This window comes from Chelonia mydas, chromosome 15 (assembly GCF_015237465.2).
Source record: "Chelonia mydas isolate rCheMyd1 chromosome 15, rCheMyd1.pri.v2, whole genome shotgun sequence".
In the NCBI taxonomy this organism is placed as follows: Eukaryota; Metazoa; Chordata; order Testudines; family Cheloniidae; genus Chelonia; species Chelonia mydas.
The window spans coordinates 20,802,758-20,815,152 of NC_057856.1; the positions used below are offsets into that span (position 1 = coordinate 20,802,758).

General features: G+C 40.3%; 1 protein-coding gene and 1 long non-coding RNA gene across 4 annotated transcripts in view; one reads left to right on the forward strand and one right to left on the reverse strand.

Annotated features, from left to right (window-relative positions):
- Nucleotides 1-12,395, forward strand: part of LOC119563779 — a 156,317-nt gene that overhangs the window by 123,576 nt on the left and 20,346 nt on the right. The window lies entirely within an intron of this gene.
- The window catches only part of ADGRD1 (adhesion G protein-coupled receptor D1), a 259,123-nt gene that overhangs the window by 35,092 nt on the left and 211,636 nt on the right, over nucleotides 1-12,395 (reverse strand). For all 3 annotated transcript variants that reach the window (XM_027817275.3, XM_043529403.1, XM_007054972.4), the window contains one exon: nucleotides 8,033-8,124. In XM_027817275.3, the coding sequence (XP_027673076.2) occupies nucleotides 8,033-8,124 (92 nt within the window). The remainder of the gene's footprint in view (nucleotides 1-8,032; nucleotides 8,125-12,395) is intronic.

Below are 12,395 nucleotides of genomic sequence, written 5' to 3' on the forward strand. Positions count from 1 at the left end.
TGAAGTTGATGGCAAAATCCGTATTCGCTTCAATGGGAGCGGAATTGGGCCTATACTGCAAGCCATCATGGGAAAACAAACCATTTTTTCACGTATTCCTGATTTCAATCATTAATTTAACAAAATGGGGGAAAAAAACTTATTCCCTCTCTAGAGATCTAAGGGACTGTTTTGATCATTTTATTGAGTGAACATTGAGCTTCGCAGGACAAAGAGAACGTGTATAGTGAAACAAAGTAAAATGCTAAGGAAATTTTCTAATTATATTGTAATTGCTTTCTCCCTGGCTGATTGTGATAGCTATCATTTCTGGTTCACTAGCTTATGAAGTCTACATTTTATATAAATGATACTGATTGTTCCAACTCATTGGGCCATTTCTGAGAAGACAGTGGGGAAGCAGTCAGCAAGAGTTTGATTTGGCTGTTTATTTGAGAGCAAGCTAATGAAACTCTATCTGTGGGACAAATGTGGTGTAAATTTGAGCATGCTGGGAAGCCCAATGATATAGCTACGCCCAGTAGCTTTGTTTCAAGCCTAAAACCACTTCTGTGGAAGTAGAGATGGAGAAAGGCGTTTTGCATTTCGTATTTACTTTTGTATGTCCACTATGTCTCCTGAAAGTATTGTAATTAAGTCTTTTTGAAAAACTGCACATTCTTTTAACCCAAATATATTCAGAAGCCCCACCCCACTTATATGATGAAAATGATTACATGTGATAAAGGAGTCTTTTCTCTGATCAAGTTTATTTATGACAATACAGTCAAACTGGACATCTTTCCTCACCCAAGCATAGGAAGGCAACTCTCCCTCACCCAATCTCCATCCATTAGGTGCTGAAAAGTGGATCCATAGGCCCACTGGTGTCCATGGGAGTTTTTCCATTGACTATGATGGGCTTTATAACAGATTCAAGGTGCTTATATGGTGTTCAGTTAAGCAAGTGGGATCTTAACTGAAGTATGTCCACTCCACTAAGGCCCCAATTCAGCAGAACACTTAAGCACGTGCTTAAATGCTTTGTAAAATCATGTCCTGTGCCCAGCAGGCTATGGGAACGTTGGAGTCAATCTCTACAGTAAACTCACCAAAAACTGAAGTTTTCGTTAGGGGAAATCTCTCTTTCAACATCCAGTATTTCACCCCAAACTTCCCCCAGCTGAGACCTTGAACTCTTACATTTGCATCCAAGATCAACTACTCCATGTAGGGCTGGTCAAAATTCAGTATTTTGAAAAATTTGGTTTTCACCTGAATTGGCCGAAAATTCTAAATCTCTGGACTTTTTGCAAAATGCAATATTTTTGAAATATTTCTTTTGACCTTTCAATAATGTCAAAATGCTTTGATTTGACAATAATTTCAGGTAGAATAGAATATAAAAGTAAAAGTGATAACGTTGAAATTAAATCTTTCACCCTCATTGGAATCAAACATTTTGATAATTTCCCACCAAAATTTCGACAAAACTGATACTTCGCATTAAACATTTCAATTTTCTCAAATCAGCATTTTCTAGCAGAAAACTATTGTCTACAAATCTTCAGTCAGCTCTAACATCATGTATTATAAAGTGGATACATGTATAAAACAAAAAGGCAGTAAAACTCAGTGTCTCTGTGTGAACCCTGCATTTAAAAAGTTGCATACTGCATGAATAAATAAAGACAAGAGGTTTTTATTTTAATTGTTCAGTAGGACCCTGATTCAGGAAGGTACTTAAGCACATGAGTACTCCCACTGAACTCAGCTATTTCATTGAACTCAGTGGAACTATTCATGTGCTTAAGGTTAGGCACATGCTTAAGTACTTTCCCAAAATTCACCCTATTTGAGCTAGGTGGAAAATGCAAAAAATAGTCTATCAATATTCCTTTAAATATTTTAATGCATTCCCTTCAGCTATGTTTGTGCCCATTCTGTGTTCGCTCCTTATGAACGGATTCAAGTGATTAAGTTTCAGTGGCAAAAACGTTCCCAGGGAGCAAATCACAAAGGCATAACAAGATTATTCATGGAACACAACATCTGAATTCATACACAGAATTATTTGTGCTGGAAGTGCTTGTGTGATTTGTTTGACCAACCACAACTAAGCAACAGAGTTCATATTCTGAATATTTGTAAATAAACCAAAAAGAAAAGGAGTACTTGTGGCACCTTAGAGACTAACAAATTTATTTGAGCATAAGCTTTTGTGAGCTACAGCTCACTTCATCGGATGCATTCCGTGGAAAATACAGTGGGGAGATTTATATACACAGAGAACATGAAACAATGGGTGTTACCGTACACACTGTAACGAGAGTCATCACTTAAGGTGAGCTATTACCAGTAGGAGAGTGGGGGGGGGGGGGGGAGGGCCTATAATCACTACAAAAGGTCACCCCCTCCCCCCCCCCCCCCAGCTCTCCTGCTGGTAATAGCTCACCTTTCCTGATCACTCTGGTTACAGTGTGTACGGTAACACCCATTGTTTCATGTTCTCTATGTACATAAATCTCCCCACTGTATTTTCCACTGAACGCATCCGATGAAGTGAGCTGTAGCTCACAAAAGCTTATGCTCAAATAAATTTGTTAGTCTCTAAGGTGCCACAAATCCTCCTTTTCTTTTTGCGAATACAGACTAACACGGCTGCTACTCTGAAACCTGTAAATAAACCGTACATCATTAAATAATTCATGAAACAACTGAATAAATTCAGATAATAAACAATTGTGGGAAATTCTTCACTCAGCCCTAATTACTAGTTTGTATTTCTGTGCTAGAATTCAGGCACCCCTTAGATGTCCATAAAAGTGACCAGTTCTGAGTATTTTCACATGCAGGAATAGATGATTTGATACAAGCTCAGACTGTGACCGAAAAAAGAACCTACCTACTGAACATTTAGTATCTGGACTGCTACTCGAATCAGATTTCCAGAAATCTTGAATTTCACCCCCCTTTTGCTCCAAAAAATGTCTTAAGCATTGGACCTTCAAATGGGTAATTTTACCATGATTCCTGCACATTTGCATCCCAAAGACACATGAGTTTTTCTCTTTGATGTTTCTTCTTGAACTTCAGCCAATTGTTTTTTAATTTGGGTTGTTTTTTTATTTAGTTCATAGGGGTTGGTTAATGTGCACCTGCCCTGTGTCTTTGAAACTGGAGTAAAGTGATTAGCTAAGGATATGTCTGCTCCCTTCAGTGGGACATGCAACAACTGGAACTGAGAAGGTCACTTCACCCATATTGCACCATGCTGCAAGAGGAATTTAAATATTGGACAAGACATGGAGTTGATTCACTTTACAGCTAGACTCTGAATATTACAGAAAGCAACTTCCTTCTCCCTTTTTGTACTACTGTTTTCGTTTTGAAATTCAGGACTTTTTCCCATAAAGTTGAATTTTTGAGGAAATTCAGTTTGCCAAAAGCAAATGCCAGCTTTCTGAACAAGAACTATACTGGGGTATTTCATAGGCAGGAAGAGCTAGCAAACTGCCCAACTAGTATATGGTTTCAGTGCATGTTGCACTTACAGCAAAGAGCTGGCATATGCTGTTCTGTAGTCATAATCCAATCAGCATGCTGACTCAGATCACTGCCATATGGAAAATCATGATCAATTACTATAAATAATTACATCAGTTTATTACTGTCTGTTGCCAAGAGAAACAGGTTCCCATTGGTAATATCCACTTGCATTGCCAAGTAACCTCATCTTTAGGGAACCTCAATACACCATGGACAAACCAACGCATCTCTACCAATATATTATCCTTTCTGACTGGTATCATCGTGATCATGATTGCATTCTTATTCTATCAAGTACTTCAGATAATCTCTACCTTGATATTTCAAGGCACTAAGTGCCTTCCAGTCCTAATGCACTCAATGGAAGTGTAAAATACTCAAGACCTTGTAACCAGTGTGTTTGGTACCTTGGAAGATTGGGCCCTGTATTAAGTAGAAATATATCTCTTCTTTTATTTTATGTTCCATGTACCATCTAAAATGTGCTTCTAGTGCAGTTAGTCTTCGTTAACTTTTACATTTTGTCATGAGGCTCCATCACTTGATATTTTTTTCTTTGGACCACAATATAGCATCCCTTTAATTGGCTTTCTTTTCACATAGCACATCAGCTCCCCTCAATCTGGTTAAAGTTTTCCTCTGGCAGCAAAACCTGGAAGAAGGTGGGCTTAAGAATTGCAGGCTAGAATTTTCAGACTCAGATGTTGAAATTTAAGGACCTACGTTCATGTTGATGTCAATGGGAGTTGTAGGTACTGAGAATGTCTGCAAATCAGGCCACTTATTTAGGTGCCGATAGATATATTTTACACATCCACACTTGTAAATGTTGATCCTATTTTCTTACCAAGGAGAAGCGAGCAAGCATTTGGCAGCCCTGCTATATTCCTTCTGCCACCTCTTACTTGTTTTTCATTCATTGCGCTGTGCCCTCCAGTTCATTATCACCTGCCAACTTAGAAATCTTTCTATTTAAATATCATCATCCAAATTCTTTCAGACAAAAACTCAGCATTCACCCTTGGGCTTCCCTGTCTTTAATTTCTTCCCATCTTGAAAAGACACAAGTTAAATCCTTCCCTCTTTTTCTGCCCCTTAGCTAGGGCAATTCGCCGCACTGGGCAGACCTTCCCTGGTACCACAATTTCCCCTGTACTGTAATTCTTATCCTTTCACCTTTGTCTGATGGTTTCTGATACCCTGAGCACTTTATGTGCCTGCAAAATCCCCCTTATCCCCCGAGACAATACATAACTGCACCAAAAATTTCAACTTGTTTTCAGTGCTTCCTTGCCTTGCAAAAACCACCTTGTCCCATTGCAATCAAGCTGGATTTTCTAAAAATACACCTGATGAATTCTTTCTAACATCATCCACTTTCCACCACAGCTAATGTCAAATGAAGTGTACGATCCAGATGGATGCCTGACAGGCCCTTTCTTTAAGGATGCCATTACATGAAGTATTTTGCAGCCTTCAGTGATTTCTCCCCCACTGATTTAACTTGTCGACTCAAATGCTACCTTGTAGTCCTTGGTGACAGTAGCTTGACGGAAACTACAGAGGTTATTGCCTTATTTTTATTTCCCTTTGCTCTGTGTCATTGTCTCAGCTTGCTACGCTCACTCACTCCAACATGCTCACATAATAAATCAGCTAATCAACATCCAGGATTTTCTGGTATTTGGTTCTTATCTTATACTGAAAAAAGTCTCCCATGCAGCTGTGAGAACACCAGAGAATCCTGTTCGGTTTGGTGGGATTAGCTTTCTTCTTCCTGGGAAAACTTTAACATGAAAGGGATCATCTCTCCTTTAACACAAAAATGTATAAACTCCCCTAAGCATGCAAGGAATACCAACTGCAAAGGCAAGAAATTGGATTTTGCTAATAGCATCAGGTTCAACGCCTCATTTCTCCAACAACCCACATCAGTGCCCTTTTCCATGACGTCTTCTAAACATGGAAGCCCTGATTCAGCAAAGCAATAACACACAAACTTGTGCCTTAACTGAAAGGTAAGCATGTGATTAAGTGCTTTGCTGACTTAGGGACTCCCGGACCTGGTCCTGAAAGCCACTTATCTTCTCATTCAAATCTCTCTGGAAGACCCACTTCTGCAATAACACCCACAGGAAATTAGCCAACAATGACATATCTATTTTACATTACTGTCTGCAGCATGATTGTAGCCATGTTGATCCCAAGATATTAGAGAGACTAGGTGGGTGAGGTAACATAAGAACAGCCATACTGGGTCAGACCAAAGGTCCATCTAGCCCAGTATCCTGTCTTCCAACAGTGGCCAAAGCCAGGTGGCAGAGAGGGAATGAACAGAATAGGTAATCATCAGGTAATATATTTTATTGGACCTACTTGTCTCTCACCAACAGAAGCTGGACAAATAACAGATATTACCTTGCCCACCCAGTCTCTGTAATATCTATTTTACCTATACTTAACCGAAGAGTTGTGCTACCATGATATACAGTCCATAACTGAATAACTTCATAATCCTACTGCTTTGCATCCTCCTGCCACACCTCCTTATTGTTTTGTTCTTTTTTTTAAAATCCTCCTCATTATGTCAGGTCTGAAAGTAGATTGCAAGTTCTCTGGGGGCTTTTTTGTTTGGTTTTTACAGTGCCTGGGACCATGGGGTCCTGGTGTATGACTGGGGCTTCTGGAGGCCACTGCCACACATGATAATAAATAAGCTTGGAAGCTGCTATGAGAAAGGACTGCATCTTTGTCTGTGCTGCCAGGTGCCTAGCACAGTTTGGGACACTGAAAAATTAATAAGAAATAATTATCTATGTCATCAGCATACTATTAACAGTAAGGATAATGTCAGAGGCAGACTTAGGTTGGATGCACGGATTCGTGGATGGCCACACCCCTAAATGGCCTAGAGCAGGACGAAGAAAAAAAAAATCACATTTTCAGTCTGTATGTCAGGCATTCTAACTCTGTCCCTAGTGTTATTTAAACAAAGGACCTTAAGCTCTACTCGTTTGCACTTCACTGTGCTCCCACCTGCACTGCTCACAAGTGTCATAAAGATACCAATGGTATGTATTGATTTATACATCTTCCTATGGTATGTATTGATTCATAATCTCTCTCTCTCTCTCTCAATATATATTTACCAGCCACCAAAGTATCTAGGTACTCAATGGTATCTATATAGCTTGTATTAACTTATGGACATTGTTTCTTTATTTTCATAGCTCTGATGGAAAATAAAAATAGTTATTGGCAGAGATGGCCATTTGTCTCCTTAGGTACTGTAATTCCTTCATGTTTCTGAAGGTCACAGGGACTCACCCAGGCTCGAATCACCAGTCATTTTAATTTCCAGTGTTCTGAATTCATCACAGAATAATTATCTTATAGATTTTTGTGTAGACATATTTACTGTTTTTCCCTTCACTCCGGAAGATATACAATAACTAAACTCACTTTAATTAGATCAGTGCCACCAATATTGGAAAGTTGCTGGTGTTTTAAAAATTAGGTGAATAATTCAATCATAAAATGACTCTTCATGTCACAATTTCAGGACAGCCTCACCAAATCCTAAGTGTACTGTGCCTCGTGGCTCAGAAACATAAAAAGCAAATTGTCAACACATTTTAGAGTGACTCAGTAATAGACACATTAAATCTGCCCTCTTTATATTTGGAGGAAAGCATGTTTAGGAGATACAAGAATGTCTCTCTGGACTGTACAATACTGTGTTTCAATTAAATTCAGTGGGCTAAATTCTGCTGTCAGTTGCACTTATGCAACCCCATCGGTTTGGACTGAGGTTAGAATTTAGCCCCATGTGTTCAGATATCAGAGATGTATCTAAGTTAAAGTGTCACTTCCAAGCTTCTGGCGATGGGATGGCACTTTAATAAGGCAGTGTTTTGGCTAGGCCATCAAAAAGGCCACTACCATAGTGTGTAAACTGCTTTGATATATAAGAGCATTAGGACTTAAGCTCAAAATTAAAGTTAAGCATGGGCCTAGGTGCTTTTCAATAGGGATGGACTTAGAGGTAAACACATGCTTAAATATTTTGCTGAGTTAGGATCAAAATCAAGGATTATCCTCAGAAAGCCAGGGAGTATTGAAATGTTCCAGTGTAAACTAATTAAATGACTGTTGCATTCTGTGCAATGTACTTTTGAATGTACTTATTCTCTAAGGGGAAAGAAACCAAAGTGTTAATAGAAGGCACAATCATGAGTCGGTATGTGAAGGGGATTGTGATGGGATGGTAGGGGAACTACCTAGCTCCTGGCAAACAAGGGGTTAACTCCAGCTTCGCTTCCCCCTTCCATAGCACAGTTGCTGCATTAAAAATGGGGGGTTAATTTGCTGACTGTGACTGTTTTTTTTTCTATTGAGTCATCCTACCAATGTACAGAGATGAGCACATGATATAGCCATCTGTGACCTAACCTCGTTCTAGGTGGGTCCCTTATTGCAAAGCAATGTGAACAGAATGACTTACTTGACTGCATTGGCATCTCCGTGCACCTTATAGTTGTCTGCGCTGATTCTCGAGATGACTCTGGTGACGGCAATGAGAATGCCAATATTGACCTAAATAAGAAAAAACAGAGCTTAGTCAGGGAAATGAGCATGGAATATATCAGAGGCAGGGCCGGCTCTAGGTTTTTTGCTGCCCCAAGCTCAGAGAGCGCAACTGTCCAAGAAGGGGGGGGAAAAAAAGGCCGGGGGGGGGGGGGCAGGAGGTGGCCGGAATGCTGCCCCAAACACGTGCTTGCTTTGCCTAGAGCCGTCCTGGTCAGAGATGCAGAGTGCCCTGAGTATGTATTCTACAAATCCAGCAGAAAAGGGTAACCTTTGCCTTTTATATTAACTTTCCAACCATAGAGCTATAATTTTGGTCTGTTCTTACTTAGGCTAGGCTGACAGTGGTCCCAAGGATAGTTCTGGTAGCTTGTACTCTTTTCCCCCTAGATGCCATTTTAGCAGTTCTGTGCCACCCACAAATTCCCCTGTGCAGGGGAAATTCTAAGAAACCTAAACCCACTGGTTCTCTGGCTGTTTTGCACAAAGCAGCAGAAGTGGGGGGCTAAGATCTGGACCCACTTTTTTTTTTAAAGCATCTTATTGGGGACTTTGTTTGTTTGTTTAATGGATGTCCACTATCTGCACATTGAGATTTGGGTTAGATGTGCTGAATGAGAATTGACCATTAGTTAGAAACTTTGCATCCCCTCATCAGAAGTATGATTTGACCACAACTGCAAGGCCAAAAAACCCTATTCTATATGTGAATATCTTAGGTTCCTACCAGCAGCTGAGAAACTGGCCATGGAAACTGCAATGTGTGTGCATCTGTGTTTTAGAAAGCACCTTCCTTTAGACCTTTCAGTGCTGAATTCTTGACAGTTACCAAAATTTGCTTGCAATGTTGGCATGAGATCATTTCGAAACAGAATTAAGGAAAAATGTTAAGCCTGAACTCTGCTTTACACAAAGGCATGCTGCATTTGATGACAGGCCCAGCAGAAAAACATCCATGTAGTGAAAAGAATTCCCGGGGAATCTTGAAAAGATTGACATGGAAAGACAGAACAAAGGCTTGTTTGTCATCCCGTCTAGAGTCATAGGTGAAGAAAAGGAGAAGGAAGCTTTACTATTGGAGGGACACTCTTGCTGTCAAAACACCTTAGCTTTTTGAGAGCGAGAGAAAGAGGGAGCTGGGAGGCAGGGAAAGTACAGTTCCCCCTTCTAGTCTAAAGTCAGATACCAACTACAGTTAGTGTTGCCGCCTGTCCAGTTTTCACCAGGACAGGCCGGGTTTCGGCTTGTGTGTCCGGGGGCCATTTGACAAGCCCCGAGGTCCGTTTTTTTAATCTGTGGCAACCCTAAGGAGAAGGAAGGAGGCAGCGCAGCAGCAGCAGCCGTCACCACCTCCGGGGCCAAGTTGCTCACAAGGCTTGTGGCGTGCAGGGGCAGGGCTGTGGGGAAGAGGAGGGGTGGGGCGGGGCCTGGGGCAAGTGGTGAAGCAGGGATGGGACCTTGGGGGAAGGGGCAGGGCGGAGCCTTGGGGGTCCGGTTACTGCCGAGGCAGCCCTAATTACAGTGTGTGGTGTTTACCATAGAGTAAGTACCATGAAGGAAGAAGAATAGAATAGGTCTGAACAGGAGGAGGAGGAGGAGGAGGAGGGGGATGCAGACCGTAGTGGCTGCTACTAATTATTTTTCACCTCAAAATGAGCAGAAGTAGTTATTTGTACATATGTGCTTTAATTATGATTTTTAGAATGAGAAAATATTTAAGATTTTTGAAGTTTAATGGCCACTGAGGCTTCTCAAGATCTTTTCCTTCATTGCCCCCAAGCCCTGTTTCTCATCGACTTTAGGCATGTAGGTGCAGATCCTCAGCTCATGTGGCCAGTCATAGCTATGATTATTCACAGCAGCTGAGGATCTGGCCCATCATTACTGCAGGACAACAGGTAGTAGGAAATCAAGAATCCCACTCTGGACTGGATCGAGAGCCATTTGAATAATTCCTTGTGAAAGCTGGCACCATTTTCATTCACTGGTCTCTATGAAGTTGGATAATCTGAATATTATTCAGTAGGAATTTGGGCATTCCCTGTCTCCTTCCCCATCATTTGGAAATACAATTTTATTTTATTTACCAGGCTGTAACGGGCAGTCATGAGCAGCTTACTTTTGATCTGACAGGTACACCATTCACTGAAGCAGTTCTAGTTACCATTTAATGTAAGCTGTTTCAATCTGTTTCGAAACCCTTTGCATTGCATATCCTTACTTTTAATCGTGGATGATATTTTAAGCATGTGTTAAAGATTTCATTGTTTTGGTCCCCCTATCTCTATTTCATATATTTGTACACAAACACAGGGTCAAATCATACTGATTGTATTCATGTGAGAGTCCAACTGAAGGCAATAAGCCAATGGCTATGGTCTTTACTCAGATTTTACTCAGGAAAAATTCCCAATGTAGCCAATGCAAGGTTTGCTTTGGTATGGGCTCAGTGAAAAGGGTCTGTTCCCCCAATGGTGTTGACTGTTCCTTGAGAGGAGCAGAGCGTCCTCAACTCATATTAGCTTCAATGGAAGTTGTGGGATCAATCAGAAAATGCTCCACACCTTGCAGAATTGAGCCCACACTGAATATGGACCATATGATCCGGTTATCAGAACCACTTGTGTGAGTAAGTCCAGCAGACTGCACTTTCAAAGCAAATGCAAACAAAACCTGTTTTCTAAAACACAGGATGTTTAGCATTTGTAGCTGAATTTCAGTTTCAGAATTATATATAAATGAGAAACTATTTGAAGCCTAAACTTCACTGATATTTTGGGACTTCTGAAATGCTAGTTGTTTATAAATTCTTTTATCTTCTCCTCCTGTGAAGTCGCTATCACCATGTCCCCTTTGCTGTATGTCAGAGAGATTGCTATCACATAGCAAGAGAACACTATGATCTTACTACAAAAAAAATAAAGACCCATCATAAAATCAGCAAAGAAATTCTTAAATTTCCAGAGCACCATATTTTAGTGCCTTGTACCCTGCATCTGCTGAAATGTCTTGTATTCCCAAAGGCTAATTGCACTACAGTTTGGATTTTCTTACAATACTCAGAGGACAAAAGCTCTCTAAAAGCACTGGGTTAAATCAAGAAATGAGTTTTGTGCAAGAACGTTAAGAAGTAGTTTTAGGGCAGATAAGCTATTTGGGAAATTAGTGTTCACATCTAGCCTGAATAAACGGATTAGATATGAACTTCTTACTTTATTAATGTGCTAGCAAGCAAAGTATGGAAGCAATTGCACTCCAATTATAATATGAAACTGAAATTCAGCCACTGAATTGTTCCACCAATGATTTTTTTGACATCTGGCATTAATACCTTGTCAACAATATGAATAGGAGAATGTTGGGTTGATGAAACACCATTGTATTTTAACTTACAAAATAACACAACCTTAAAATTGCTGCAGATTTACAACCAAATATGAGAGACACACATACAGAAGCCTCACATATTAGAATGTTGAAGCTAGAGGAATAAACGTTTAGATAAGGGAATTGAATGCTGCTCCTATTTCTTATTTTTCTGAAAGACCAGAATTGACTTCAGAGTTGCAGTTATTCTGCCTTATAATTACTCATGAACTTGCTTGTACTGCTTTTTTAAAAACACAGTTAATAACAATAGCCAGATCTCCTGATTTACAGGGCTTATATTCGGGCAAAACTCCCATTAAAGCCAATGGGACACATCCTAGGAGGTGATGAGCAGCTGCTAGTCTAAGCAAAGTGAGTGGGAGTGACAGGTGAGCCAAAGTCCATGGCAAATCTCTCATAGACTTCAATGAGCTTTGGATAAGGCTGAAGAACATTTCACCTGAGTGAAGACTGCAGGGTTGGGACCACAGTTACAAAGGCAACCAAGGCTGTTTCTAAGTCCTTTCAGCATCACTTTTCTCTCTTTATGAGACTTTTTTCCCAGAACCAGTTTCTGAAAAGTTGAAGTATATGGGCCACATCCTGCAGTCCTTATTCATGCAAGTGGACACAAGAACAAATGGATATAAACTGGCCACTAGGAAATTTAGACTAGAAATTAGACGAAGGTTTTTAACCATCAGAGGAGTGAAATTTTGGAATAGCCTTCCACGGGAAGCAGTGGGGGCAAAAGATCTATCTGGCTTTAAGATTAAACTCGATAAGTTTATGGAGGAGATGGTATGATGGGATAACATGGTTTTGGTAATTAAATATTCATGGTAAATAGGTCCAATGGCCTGTGATGGGCTATTAGATGGGGTGAGATCCGAGTTACGCAGGAAAGAATT